The sequence below is a fragment of the Cupressus sempervirens genome, chromosome 1 (genome assembly GCF_028749045.1).
Source record: "Cupressus sempervirens isolate cs-2001-9-10 chromosome 1, ASM2874904v1, whole genome shotgun sequence".
Classification (NCBI taxonomy): Eukaryota; Viridiplantae; Streptophyta; class Pinopsida; order Cupressales; family Cupressaceae; genus Cupressus; species Cupressus sempervirens.
The window spans coordinates 77,571,700-77,586,936 of NC_143118.1; the positions used below are offsets into that span (position 1 = coordinate 77,571,700).

At 34.9% G+C, this 15,237-nt stretch overlaps 1 protein-coding gene across 5 annotated transcripts in view; it reads right to left on the reverse strand.

Moving 5' to 3' along the window:
• LOC149576301 (3-hydroxyisobutyryl-CoA hydrolase-like protein 3, mitochondrial) overlaps positions 1–15,237 on the reverse strand; it is a 136,594-nt gene that overhangs the window by 81,810 nt on the left and 39,547 nt on the right. For 2 of the 5 annotated variants that reach the window (XR_016361425.1, XM_089816757.1), the window contains exons 2-5: positions 10,087–10,188; positions 9,833–9,897; positions 6,501–6,635; positions 6,293–6,389 (exon numbers count right to left, since the gene is read on the reverse strand). Coding sequence is in view for 4 of the 5 variants with exons in the window: in XM_089816757.1 (XP_089672883.1) it covers positions 6,293–6,389; positions 6,501–6,635; positions 9,833–9,897; positions 10,087–10,188 (399 nt within the window). In the remaining variant the exon portion in view is untranslated. Of the gene's footprint in view, positions 1–6,292; positions 6,390–6,500; positions 6,636–9,644; positions 9,710–9,832; positions 9,911–10,086; positions 10,189–15,237 lie in introns of those variants that run through there. The other 3 variants (XM_089816771.1, XM_089816760.1, XM_089816764.1) reach the window with 3 other exon arrangements.

Genomic DNA, 15,237 nt, shown 5'->3' on the forward strand with positions numbered 1-15,237 from the left:
TGAAAAAATAGATCTCAAATGATACTTTTACCCAAAATCTCTAACTTGCTAAAAAAAGGGAGTTTCCCACTCAAAATTCAAATTGCGAGAATAATCTAATTATTTGCATAAACAATTTCAAAAAATTGAACAAGCATAGAACCAACAGCATGCAGAACTAATAGAGAAAAGAATGTATTCGAAATAGGTTTAGCTCATTGCTATTTGACAAACAAAGAAGGGATATTCAGATATAGCTGCAACTAAGAAATTGAATTATATAGCTTTTTAACTTTTAAGATTTTTCAGCTTTCCACAGGCCATATGTAGTTTTGAATTCTAAGAATTACTGTTTTGCCACCTTTAGTTTAACAATATTTTGGATCTATGAATTTCTAATGATGTGAAGCTATATTTAAATAGAAACTGCAATAATTTATTGCAGTCATGCCAAGACAGCCTTTTTTAATAAATCATTTCACTTGGTTGACTGCATAATCCTACTTTAATGTTACAAAAATGAGTTTCTACATTTAGCTCAAGCTCTAGGTATCATCTTTTTTCTTTATCATTCCCCTTTGCTGCATTTCCAGCACTTCTCAAATATCTTTTTGAAAAGTAATTGTCTCTGGATAAAATTTTGTCTTTGTTGATGCAAATTTTATTTTACGAACATGTGAACATTCCAGAAAAGCCAGTTTCGATTCAAATCTAATGAGTGTCCTTGTGCTGCTTCTTACTTCTAGCTTGAATGTACAAGTAAATTAAATGAACAAGAACTATGCAAAAATAAACAAGGAGCAAACAGAAATTAAAAAGAAACAGTTGTTGATGCAACTTCATCATGCCTTATTAATCAAGTGAACTTTACAGTGCAGCACAGTCTCTGTAACTGTTAGCATTTTAACTACTCTTTAGCAAGACAACTCAAACTAGAGCAATATGTGAGGCAAAACCTCTTCTCAACCTATAACACAAAGATCCTTGAAAATTGAGCCCCTTAGACAAAAGACAATTGACAAAATATAAAATTACTAATACAATGAACAATATTTTCTGGGAGTTTCTCCAAAGTGAGAAAAACTGAAAATAAGCTCTTCTCTAACCAGCGAGATTTTATGAATTTAAGCCGCTAAGAGTAAAAGCAGTTAAATATAAAAACAGCAGCACCCTCCAACTGGAAAAACCCAAATAGTTAGCTAATTTTTGCATAGACAACACAAGATTCCAAGAATTAAATAGCTAAGTTGCATAAAAATCAACCTGAATGGGCAAATAAATCAATAAAAATCTTGATATTGATTTCCCACTTCCAATTCAACCTTCAAATATTTAATAAAGTGATCACATTGCACAATCAAACAAAAAGCAAAATAAATACCAACTTGAATAATGATTTCAGCAGCACAATCATAACTTACTTAAACCATAGAAGCATAAATCTGCACAAAAACCTAATTATATCCAATTAATCCTCAATCCTAGAGCCAGCCAATTTTTTCCACAAAAAATTCTCGATACATGAAAAAATCATTAACACAATTTTCAATAACCGTATTGCATTTAAAGTGCAGTAAAATCATTATTAAATCCCTAAAAATGGCAAAAAAAGGTTACAGATCATTGCAAAAACCTACAAAACACTAATAAATTCACAAAATTGATGGATCATCCAAAACAGGGTTGATTCCAGAATGGAAGTGACGTCCATGCAGAATCAACATGGAAATAATTTGTATCCTTCAGTTTTCTTTCTGACCTTTGGAAAACCCTAAATAGAGGAACAGGAGGAGCACTGGTAGGCATCAACGAAATTTGAACCAGCCTCAATTTCCTAAATAGTGGGGGGGCATGTGAGATAGTGTCGAAGCATCTAATGAATTTTTTCTAAATCACAGTTTCAATATGAGCTAAGATCTTTGCACGCCTCGCCTCATGGATTGTTATGAGATCGAATATATAACTAAGATTATACACTAATTTTAATAACTACTATGCAGTATTACAAATGGCACTTTCACAGGAAACTAGTGAGTTCCTATAGTTTATAATTAATATCAAAAAGCAGTTTCAAAGTTTACATTATTGACCATTAATATATATCAATAGCATAGAGCAGAAAACAGCAAAAAACGTTATTATACACAAATAATCAGGAGCCAGCATGGTGCAGTGATTTATTCCCCAAAATTTTGGAATTTTCCGGTCGACATTTAGCAAAGCATCCTACCTTGCCAAATCACCTTTACTTGCACAAATTACAGCATTACAGAAATTCATACATTAGAGCATAAGCCTTAGACTTGTTTTCCCACATGACCACAACAAACCTATCAACACAACCTTAATAATGATGAATCTTAAGAAGCTTAAAGGAATAACCATGGCATCAGCATCTATGGACAAGTTAACAAATGGATCCAGCTAAACATGGAAAAAGGGATTCAATATGATAAAGCTTCACACCATGCTAACAGTGCAACAATATCAATCACCTCATCATTGTATAAAGAAGTAAACAATGATGTTCAAATAACACCTTGACACAACCCATGATGAAAATTCATTAGTATTGACAAGCCAACCATTTATATCAAAATAATCGTATGGCATAAAACTTATAAGCCTTACAAAAAGTGGATATCAATCCTCATTATGCTCTTGTGCTTTTTTAAAAATGTTGCAAGTATACTTGGCTGGTGACAATAAAACCCTCTTCCTTTTGTAGGACTTCAAGAAGCTTGTCAGCCGACTGGATTGTCGTCGGTGTTTCTGTAGCCAACAGAGTGATTGTCGTCGATGTTTCTGTAGCCGACGGGATGATTATCGTCGATGTTTCTGTATTCTGTAGCCGACAGGTAAATAGTTTGTAGCGGACATAATGGTTGTGGCCGACGGACTCCTTCGAGAAGGTTCGGTGGATAGTATTTATATCCCGTCTGGGATCATTGTAATTCATCATCTATCATTCATCATTAATCATCTGATCTTATCAAGCATAATGTATGTCTGGCATATGCGAATATAATTCTGCTATTCTGTTCCATTGTTTGTATGCGTTGATTTTCTTAGACCTCTCGTTTCAACTATGATGTTTAGACCAATCACAAAATCATCATCCAACTCTGGATCAAGTTATCAATGTATAAGAAAAGAATAATAACTAACATAGTTTTATGACTTCAATGAACATACTTGGCTCCAGCATTCTTTTAAATTTACAATTCAGAAAGATGTTCTTCCTACCTATTTAGACTGTCAAAGCAAGCCTATATTGTAAACTTTACCTGTTCTTCTCAAATCCATAAGACTGTCCCCAACTAAACTCCCTCTTCAAAATTGTAACTCAAGAAAACACTCATTGCATCCATCTGATAATTTTTTAAGTCAAACTAAGCTTTTAAAGATGAAATAGCACTGATTGTGTTCAAATAAGATATTGTTTCTTACATCTTGCTATTTTTAAAAGCACTTTCCATTAATCTACAATCAACTATGTTATTAGTTCTATACATGCCTGTCCACGATAACATGCTTAACTCGTGATCATTAAGATTGCTTTAGGGTTTGATTAGTAATTAATAAATTAGACTGGGGTCCCATGGAGGGAGGGCTTCCTTAAAAATAGAGCGGGTGGCTGCTGAGAGTTTTAGGAATATTTAAAGGTGAATGGTCCCTTGAAGTATTTTCGTTTGTTTCAGCTTTAAAATGTTAGCTCCTAAATTTAGGGAAGCTAGTGGTCTCATGAATATTACTTGTCAATTTTATATTTATGAAGTCACTGTTCTAGTAATATCATAATTAAATATTTTAAATAATTAATAGATTGTTGACATGTGGTAAAAAAAACCCTAAGTTGGTGGGGCTATTACCAGCCCCACCCCATTTTCACCCACTCAAATTGAGAGGGCTAAAAAGTCGGAGCTCCTATTTTGTAGGAAAAGGTTCCAATTAAACCTTTAGCCTCCCAAAAAAAAAATTTATCATGGATCTACCCGCTCCACAAAAATGGAGCCCAAGCCCTCCCATGGAACCCGTGCCTTATAGTCCTCCATTGATATTCCCCATTTTGGCTTGCCTTGCACATCATCATATGTTGCTGGATCATTTTGGTCAGACGAAAATAATACATTATTCCTCTAATGTGAGTTACGATTTTTCACTCGTGCTCTTTTCAAGTTTTCAACCTCTTCAACATACCTGTCATCTAACTAAGCTAATTTGAAGATATCAATAGTTGAGCTACCATTTTGGAAATTCATCTACTTGCTCTATTTTTCTCAAGATGAACCAGTCTCATTCTTCTTCCACTCTTTTCTTTTCCTCTAGAAGTTTTTTATCTTATAGTTTTTGAGCATAATTGGTGCAGGAGCTCCTAAGCTACAGGAGGTCAAAGATCACAAAATGATCCATTTGATTATATTTGAGTCAATATTGATGTATTAAGAGTCATTCAAGTCATATTGATGTATTGATAAAGCAATGTGATGGTTTGTGCAAAAGCTGCTCAAAGTTGTCAATAAGGTCCTTATTGGACTAGGAGGTCAATATGATGTAAAGGTGTCAGTGAGGTGACAAATATAATGTTAAATTAATCATTTAGTTCATATCAAGGTGTTATAAGGGTCAATTTCAAGTTTCAAAGCTATTTGGTGTAAGACGTAAAAGTTGCACAATGCAACTTTGCACCATTGCACTCAAAAGTTGTAAAAGAGTTAGATGATCGGTCCAAATGGCAGTTAAGAAGTTTGTAACTGCCAAGAGCATTATAAAAGTCTTGTGATGGTCGTGTTCAAGCATGGTGACAAGTTTGGAGGAAGGCATTGCAAGGAAAGCACCTTCTTACCTCTGATTGTCACCAATCTGCAGGTTGTTGATTGACAGTCATAGAGTTGAGATAGAAAATGAGGAAGTAAATCTCCATGTAAGGGTGGTTGGAAGATCATGGGAGCAAATTTCTTCATTGTAAGACATTGGAAATGTATTGGTTATAAATAGATCTATTGAATGTAAGAATAGATTTTGTTCAATAAACTTAATTGTCTCAGAAATCAGTCATGTTTCCTTCTGTTTCAGTGAATGATTCTATTAGTAATTGAATTCAATGGACCCCAAAATCAATTTGAAGTTGTTATATGATGAATTTTATTCGATTAAAAACAAATTTGGGGTCTGGCCGTGGTTTATGGTGAAAGAAAAAATGAGTTTTTTCAAACTGTTTGCAAACCCTCATTTACAAAGGTAGCATCAAGGGTCTATTAATATCTCGCATTTTAACCATTGGAAAATTGTAATATTCTGGATTCTAGCAGTGGACTGACTTGACTTTCACATGGATTTGGTTTGGAATCAAATGGTGTTGTGTGTTGTGAGAAAATTGATGCCCTAGATGACTATTCGCATGAATTCTCTGTTATTTTGTGACAGGGAGAAGATCAGTAATATGTAATGAATGGCTCATAGAAGATGGTTAGTGATGAGTTGAGATGCAGATGGATAAGAACTATGGAAAGTGAACATCAGGACAATGTGTGGAGATTAAGGTGGTTGTTAACAATATGTGTGTGCAGGCAGAGACCAAGGTTATGTTTGAATGGTCAACATAAATGACTAAAGTTTGTGAGTGCAGGGTAATGAGAAGGATGTTGGTTGAAGACCAAAGGTGTGGTTACAAAATGGCAATGACTTGGTAAGTTGTCTGATTGAGTTGCCTAGAAGTAGGATGTGATGGGATGATGAATTGAGTTTTAGGATGTTAAGACTATCGATAAATGCCTCTAATGACTTGCCTTTATGACGAGATGTTGTTTGGATCAGCAAGATCCTAGGAGATTGTTGGTTTTGCAGGATGCTCTGCATCAATTATCTATCTTGTTATTTCAATACTAACTATTAAGTTGGTAGAGTTTTTCAATAGTTTTACGGCCTTGTCATCATTCCCATATTTAAGGTAAGTCTCTCATGTTCAGTTTTTATAGTGAGGTGAAAATTAGTTATTTGGCAATCTCAACAGGTCTTTTACTATCAAATAAATGTTGATTCATAGTCCCACACACTTGTGCACACGAGGATATGCATGTATTTGTTGAAGTTATGTGTTTAATTATTAGTTTCATGAGTTGAGTTCCAAATTCATCTGCTCAACAGATTTTGGAGTTTTGCAATATATTGCTAGTTTCATTTATAGCTAAATAAGAGGCTTGTAAATGTTTCCAAGTTTTACAGCTTGTGAATTGAAATTAAGAATCAGATGTACTTCAAAGGCCTTTCATCAACAACAATAAATAGCCAAGGGATGCAAAAATGCATATACCAACAGTTCCATCTCCTGGAGTCCTTGCTGCTATGTGAGCAAATCCAACATCAGGAAATAGGCCAATTCCATTTTCTGGCATTGCAAGAAGGGTCCTCTGAAAAATAAGAGTTTCAAAAAGCTCCAAACATCAGAACTTTATAATAGGACAAATTGAAACAAACAACGTAAATAAATAGCAGAAATGAATTATAACAAGACCACAAACCTCAGTAATAACTTGGTACCGGCCATGACCAGAAAGTCCAATTCCAAAACCCATCGTTACGCCATCCATCAACGAGATGTATGGCTTTTCATAATGAGCAATCTTACATATAAGAGTATACTCTGCTGAAAAGACCTATAGCATAAAATAAATCCTAGTTATGTTAGCCTTAATATAATGATCCAAGAATAATAGATTTTTGATTGTTAACAAGAAGAGCAAATAAGAGCTTGGTCAAAGATAACGTGATGAATCTTAGATGCCCTACAATAGAATATTCCTTAACAAAAATTTTAAGGGGGAAAAAACAACCAAGCTGACAGTAGTTTTACTGTTTACATGAGCACATCTGCTTGCTCCATTATCATCAGGGAAAGGGTTGGCAGGAGAAAATAAATACTTGTTTCACAAACTGGTATAGAAAGAGGCCATGAACAGATTGACAATGGAGAAATGTGACCCTTGGACAAACTTGAATATAAGTAGGCATCAAATTACCAACTCAAGATCAGATAAAACTTGCAGATGGAACCTAACATAGACAATTCATTCTCAGATTAATCTAGTTAAATTTTTAACGACCTGACCAGATACTGTTTACACTGCTGTTGTCCTTTTAAGATTTTTTGACCCCGCCCAAAGAATCACATTGGAATCTGAATTCAACTGTATTCAAAATAAAGTAGATTAATTGATGATAATGAACAATTTCTTTGTACATCAAGAAATAAATTACAATTGCTTTAACTTCTACTGAAGCAGAATACAAAACTAGCTGCTAAATGCAAGTGTGCCATTGCTTGAATAAAAAACCAGCTAACTTCTACTAAAGTGCAATATTGATGCCCAGCATCCAATAAACCATGCCCAGACAATTAGATTGAAGTTTAGCAGCACACAGCAGTGAACAAGCATTAAATCTGCTATAGAACTGAGATCAAGAAGCATGCATATGTAGAAAGCCCCCAAATCAAGTTAAATTTGCAAAATTTTAGAACGTGTTGGAGTTGCTGAAACAAAAATTAAATGAGGTAACCGCAATAGTGTGTTACTGCTATTGCTATGTTAATCAGCATTAGCATTTTACATCAGCACAAACTAAATGATGTCAGCTAACGAAAGCCAATTACATGGATGAAAGTTCTTGTCCATTCATAATATGTAGATCCTTTCATGAAGCAACAGAATAAGTGATTATCCTGCTGCATTGCTGCTCATGCTTGTACATAACTGAAAAATAAATTTGAGCATGACCCACAGATGGATTAGCTAATTATAAAAAATACGAACACAGATGCAATAGAATGTTCATCATATTATAATTGCAATCAGACCACCAAGTAAAGCAATTCAACATCCTATAAAAAAAATATCAAAGTTCAATAAGATTATTAAAATTCGACAGGCAATATGGATTTAATGTAGGAGATTCATTCCAACAAAGGGCACAGCCGGAAAACTCGCCATCACAAGATATCAAGCTATTTCATGCTAAAGAAGAACAAGGTCTCTGCTGTCTATTTTACAAAAGAAAAAAAAAATTAAAAATTGAACTGGTACGGCACAGTCTTTACAATGGCGATTAAAAAAAGAACAATTTTTATGTTCATATTAATATTAAGCATTTGGAAGGGTGTTGCATTTTCAATTGACTTGGCTGTAAATGCACCTGACTTAACACAACCAGGAGGTCATCAGACTTTGAAGTTTACAGATTCATACTATCAATTTTCAGCAGAAACCGTGGAGTAAGTTTTTTTGCATTACTAGAAAGAAAAACATTTGTTACAGTTTCTTCCAAAAGTCATTGCTAACAAGCAGAGTCACCAAGCTAATATGTTGATCATCGTCCCAATGGTTTTCTTTTCCGAAAGCATAGAACTGTGAGTATGAATCTTTATGGCAACACTACTAGAAATATGGGGGCATTGGTGAATTAGAAAGGACCATTTCAAATTTTAAGGCAAAAGAACAAATGTAGATTCAGTCCTATCTATTAACGTCATTTATCTTGTATACAACTGCAAATGGTCTCACTACTGATGTGGTGATAACAAAATTTTTTGAGTGAGACTTGTAAGCGATAGTAAATTTATGTTCTAAAACACATGCTCAAAAAGGAATAAGGTGGTTAATATCAAAGCCCTTATGTACATTGGCAAGAAGACAGATACTATGACCAGAAGAACATTGATGGCCCTGCTAGTAAATCTAAGCCAAGCACTTGGATTCGACATGAGAGAGATTTTTTATCAAGCTAACCATTGATGGAATATCTCAAGGAAACATAAATCAAGCTAGATTGAGATTTTATTTTAATACTATTGGTATTGCTCTGGGATGTTTCTCCATGGACCTGGGATGAAATCCTAACAGTGCAGAGGGAATCGAAGTTATTATTGAAAGATTCAAATGAAAAACTGCATGCTTAAGACTTGATCCTTGTTCGCATCTGACCAAGGAATTACAGTAGCAGTAGCTAGATATCTCTCGGTTGATTTTTTACTCAGTTAGCTCATGCTACCACTCTAGTTGACAATGGCTCTTGATGGTAGTTAGCAGTTTTCAGGCTTGGAGAAAGTTTGTATATGTGGATTTAGGGATTGAATGACTCAATTAATAAGGCATAAATTTGCCTTATCATTGTTTCAGAGAGGATAATTGGAACGAGGAGCTTCCATTGTTAGATAATGGAAGAGTTGATGTGGCAAATCCATAGCCAGTAGACAGTCAATTAGTTGTTCATTAGAATGCAATTATATCAAAAGATAGCCCTTTAGGCTACCATATGTTACCTGGCATAGGCAAATGTCAGAGCTGACTTTGAGCTTTGCACTCAAATGGCCAATTTTTGTGACACAATTATTAGCATCCAATGATCCATGCTACTAATGATTACAACTTCAGAATTGAATTTGATGTTTTAAACTCAAATGGTTGCAGAATCAGATAGAAACAATTTTGCAAGAGGTGAAGGAAACTAAAGCCTTAAGTGCAAATACCATTATTTACCTTGTGACATTTAGCTTATTTACTGTTTTGTCTTATAATGCCAGCAAACTCATTGAGGAGCTCTGCCAATTATTTTTTATTGAAAGGATAACATGCATGTTAATGAAACAGCAAAATTATGTGCAAGAGAACCTTAGGGGTTATTGCAAACATTCCCGATTCTTTTTGTCCAGTTGTCATCCACTTCACATCACCACCTGCAGGGTACAATCAGGACTATGACCTTTTTCAAAGCATATGCTTGACTTGGGAGTTCCTACTTTATGGCCAAAAGCAAATAAATTCTTCATCAATCAACATAATCATGCTCATGAAAGCACCTTTTGGACAAGATCAGTGTTCTTGTCTTTTTGAATAGCAGCAACCAAACCTTTTATATCCATACCTGCATTGATCATTACAATCAAATCTCAAACACGTCCATAAACAACAAATTCACCAGGCAATCAATGGTGAAAATAAGGAAATACAAGTAGTTAATTCATTTTCACCAATAATCTTCGATGACAATCATGAAGACATCATTATTACAATTATCAGCATGCAATGAAAGGCATTAAATCCTAGATCTTACCTGCAGAGAATGCCCGAGAAGAACTGCTCTCTACAAGGACACACTTCACTTTTGGATCCATTGCCCATTCATCCAAGTAGTTCTTGTACACAAGGTCCATCTCTGTTATTAAAGAGTCAGATTTTCTGTAAATATTACTGATGGAAAAATTCTGTATCAGGCGTGCAGCCTAAACTACAAACAGATGAAATGATAAAGAATATTGCACAATGTATAAAAAATGTAATCACTATAGAATAAATACATTTCACAATGTCAAGTTACTCAAAAGACAAGTATTGTTAGAGATGTTCATGACACGTACAGTGAAAAGTGTAGCAATAATGTTTAAATGGAAGAAATCTTTATGCAAGACAAATTCACTTCTTCACATCCATATGCAATTGTCATCAAAGAAAGTAAGCTAACAAAGCATCACTGAGCTTTTACAAATCTACAATGAGACCAAAAGTACAACAAAATTGTTCAGAGTCGCACAAAGCTTTTCTCAGGAAAACAAAAACAATCCACAAAAATTATGAGAATCAGACTATGGTTTTATATATATTTTATAAATAATTTTCACACTTTATTTGAAGTCTACGAGGTAAGAATATGTTAAGGTGTGATCCGGCAATGTTATAAAGTACATAATTTTAGAAAGACTTGAATTCTAAACCCAACAGACATGCTCCTTGACAAAAAGTGGATGGCTCCTTGTGAAACCAACTGATAAAACAAGCAGACAATGCAGACATCTAAAGAAACAACTGACCCTAGACAAGGCTCAGGCAGCCCAAAAGCCATGTAGACCACATTAGCACCTCAACTTTATGTCTAAATTTTTCTTCATTGTGCTCCACAACAGGTGTAATTGGCCCTATCCACCGTTTTTTGATAACCAATCTGAAAAGTCATTCATTATGTCCCCAATGTTGAGTAGTTTTCTAAAGGTATTCATTCAAACTATGTTTATCATTTATCATATATCTTTCATAAAATTTGTTATAGGATTCTTTTGTAGTCTATGCCTTGTAATTTGGCTTTTGTTTGGGTATCATTGCGATTTTTTAAATTTTGGGATTTCGGGGTTTCTAATACCATCATACCTATCTAACTTATCATGTCTAGCATGCAAGACATGCAATTCCTAAGAAGTTCGGCTTTCCACTCAACTCATTTTACTTGAAACCTAAGATCCTAGATTTGGTCATCCATGTATCCTTTCCTCAACTGCCATTATTTCTTCCCAAAACAACACTTTGTAAATAATGAGGTTTCAATGAATCTCATACTGTCATACCCATCTAACATGTCATGTCATCCTAGAAAAGTCTGATTGTCCCCTCTAAGTTCATTTTTCTTAAAATTCAATATCTTGGGTTTGGTCATCCATGCATTCATTCCTCAATTGAAAACTTTTCTTACCAAAGTTCCACTTTACAAATTTCAAGGTATCAAAGTTTTTCATATTATCAGACCAATCTAACTTCATGCATAGCATGCCATCTCTAACAAGTCCAATTTCAAATTTTGAAGCTTCTCATATTGTTGAATGCTTATTGTACCTTTGAGGCAGTTTTTTCCTTCTTCCGCTTTTGGCATTCAAAGCCTCAAAACCTTGTCGTCCAAATGAAAAACTCAACCTACCTTCATGCACAGCCTGGGACATCATTAATGGCCTTGTAATGAATATGATTCACCATTTGAGGACTCCCAAATGCATCTTTGAGCCTTTGGGCCCCTCTAAGACATGATTAGTGTGTAAAAGCATATGGTCGATAATGTAAAGGGCAAGTGTAGAGCCATGTAAGGATGATGCAAGTAAGCATGGAAGGCCTATAAAATTATAGACAACCATGATTCTTTCCCCAAGATCTTTGAGTGGTTTAAGGATATATTTTGCACATTGGGCAAAAAGAAGAGGGAAAACAGAGAGCAATTGCAACGGTAGCAAAAAAGGGGGATATTTATAGGATTCCTTAGGGTTTTAATCTTGAGTTCTAGGTGGAGATATTTTTATATTGCAATGATCTGGGTTCATCCCAAATTTGTAATAAACACTTGTAACCTTCATAGATTGAAGAATTAAAGGTGGAATCTCCTAAGTTGAATGTCTCCTTGTCTATGGTATATTTTTATGAATGCTTCTTGTCTACTTGGTCAACTTTGTGACTCTAAAATCGTTACAAGGCTTCTATAAGGTATCTTTTCAACATAATGAAAGGAATAGATAGGTAAACTCATGGATTATTTAGTTGATTCATTTTATATTTTGCTACTATATATTGAATTTTGAATGTATTTGTAGAGCCGAGCCCAACTTACCTATGCATTTCAAAAGGCATAGTCTTTTGTGGTATATTGATCGAGGTATCTATCACCTTTGGTTTTGGTTATTACATTTTTTGAATGAATTCAAGGACTTTATCGCCCGATTGGAGGAAGGCACTAATCTACCACTTAGTTTCTCTCCCCCACAATCTGAAACACACTCGAATTTAACATCTTTCCAGTTTTGTCAGTTTAGTGTGTTCTACTGCCATGTCTAAATATTAGTGGAACATGGGGATGTGATGCAGAGACAGTAGGTGAGTTGTGGTTTCTCTTCTTGCTTTGGGTTTGATCCCTCCAAGGGTATCTATCCTAGACCTTCCCAAGGTCTACAAAGATTAGGTTTCACCTTCCCAAGATAATTAATAAACCAATCAATCTTGCATTTCCTAGTTCCCAACTAGGCAACCTTATTCACCAAACAAGGCTAAACCACAATGGTCTCTACCAATAGAATCATCTTCCCAATTGGTCCTAAGAGTCCCTTTCCATCACTTGTTTCACCTCTGAAATGGTGGAGTTGTGGGTTTGCATCAGTTTGGCAAGATACAACTTGCTAGGTAAACTAGGCCTAATTGACCTACTAGAATTAGGCCTCCATTCTTGATTTTTCCAACCTCTTTCTCAAACTTGCTGAGCAAGGGTACAAACTCTTGAACATTTCAGACAGACATTTGGATGCTCTAAACAATATCACAATTTGGCATCTGGGCTCTTCCAATTACCCACCTTTTCACAAAACCCTCCTTTTTAAGGCTTTTAGACCTTCCTGAACAAGATTCAGAACTTGGTCTTCATATACCACATAGGGGATTCAACCCATCAAACTAATCATTAGTTCAAGTCTGTAAGACATCAAAGAACATTAATCCAGGTATGGATCCACTTGTTCAATCCGTACAACCCACTTGCTTGGGTGTTTGCACTAGCTTCGTAGCTCACCACCAAACAGTGATCAGCCTAGGGCTTCCCATTAAAATTACCAAACTAGTCTAAACCATTCAAACTTTAACAACAATGAAATCTATACAGGTTGACCTAACATTCCACCAATTCATGGGAGTTTTCAACTGTGGAATGTCTGGTAAAACGCCATTATTCTGTACAAACCCTGATTTGTGAGGGTTTTAAACCTACTTACACAAAAACTCACGGAAAATCCACCAATGAGCACTCAGGGACCTCAAACCAGTTGCAAAAGAAAGCTAATTCACAACTCTAACTACTACTAAAGATTTAAGCAATCATCAATCAAGGACAATACTGAAATGTATGGTCAAATGCAGGAAAAACAGTAAAAACTTGCAGAATGCTGATTTAGATTGCTTGCCAACCCATCAAATTCAGTTTTCCAAGGCTCTTATAAGCTCTTGGGATGGTTAGCGAGCTCTCCAACTGATTCTCAGACCATAGGTGTCAAATTCTCAAAGTTGCCAGAAAGTTGCACATATTGTCAAGTTGCAACTTCGTAACTTTTGAGCAACATTGACAACTTTGTTACAACTCAACCAAAACCTTGTTCTAATGACTCCAACACTTCACATTTGTTCACCTATGCTTTGACCATGTTGACCCAAGTTGACCACCTAATTACACTATGTCAACTTTGGGACTTTTCACAACAAAAATTGTCCTTCTTTGGCTCATTCTTACTAGACTTGTTGCCACAAGGACTTATTACATGTTGACACCTCAAACACAACAAAACTCAAAGTTTTTTAAGGTGCTCTCATTTCTTTTGGTGACTACCTTATGATTATAAGGTAGTCACCAAAAGAAAGTTAGTATATCATAAGAATACACTGTGAACCATTAAACACGTTATAGAACAAATCATAAAGACGAATGGGTCAAAAGTCCATTAAACTCTCAAAAGTCCTTAGTTTTCCCCAACGTTGTCTTGGATCAATCAACACAACTGTATAAGAATTAAAAGTCTCAAGCCTCAAAATGATCTCAAAATATACAAGACACCAATATGAATGCAATTAAATCCCATTTCAATGCAACAAGTATGTGTTTTAGACTGTGATCATAAATCAAATTGAAATCTAAACAAAATTGCAAGAAATCTGAATTCTTTATTGAGAATTTGGTCAAAAAAATTACACACACATTTTTCCTCCTTCCTTAGAATACAATAATTTTTATTAAATTATTAATGTGCTCAAAAGGCCTATACAACTACCCAACTCCCCAAACCATTAGTAACTGCCAGGAACCAACTAACCGTTGGTATTTAAAAATTCAAAGTTTAAGATTTAAATAAATGATTTTCTAACCTCCTAATAACATAAATATGGTCTCATTTTGACCTTATTAAATATTTTAAGACTCTTTATTCTCTCACAAACCCAATTGGCGTCATTTATGCCATTTTACAACTTTGGTCCTATGGTCCTTATTAGGACCAATGACATTTGACCCTTACATAATTGTTATTACATTCAATGGCCATTGTAGGCCTCAATACTGTTAGAGTAATTATTTGTTCTAACTTATTAATTAAATCACTTTGATTTAATTAATTAAGTTGCCTATTACTCTAGTTTTCTTAAGCTATCTTTGGGGAGTCTCTTTTCTCTCTCTTTTGGGGGAATTTTATGTACATGGGTACCTCATAAGGCTTGACTTGCCGGGACCCATTTCTACATCCACCTATGCTTCGCTTATGGGGGGGTGTTAGTGTTGTTTTTTGAAAAACGAAGTATGCTCTTCTCTTGCATCTTTGGATGATCCTGAGAATCAGAAAAGTTTTGACAAAAACATTTTTTCTCTGGGGTTTCAATCTCAAAATAGGCAACCAAAATTTTGCAGGTCTGACAGCCGCAGGTGCTG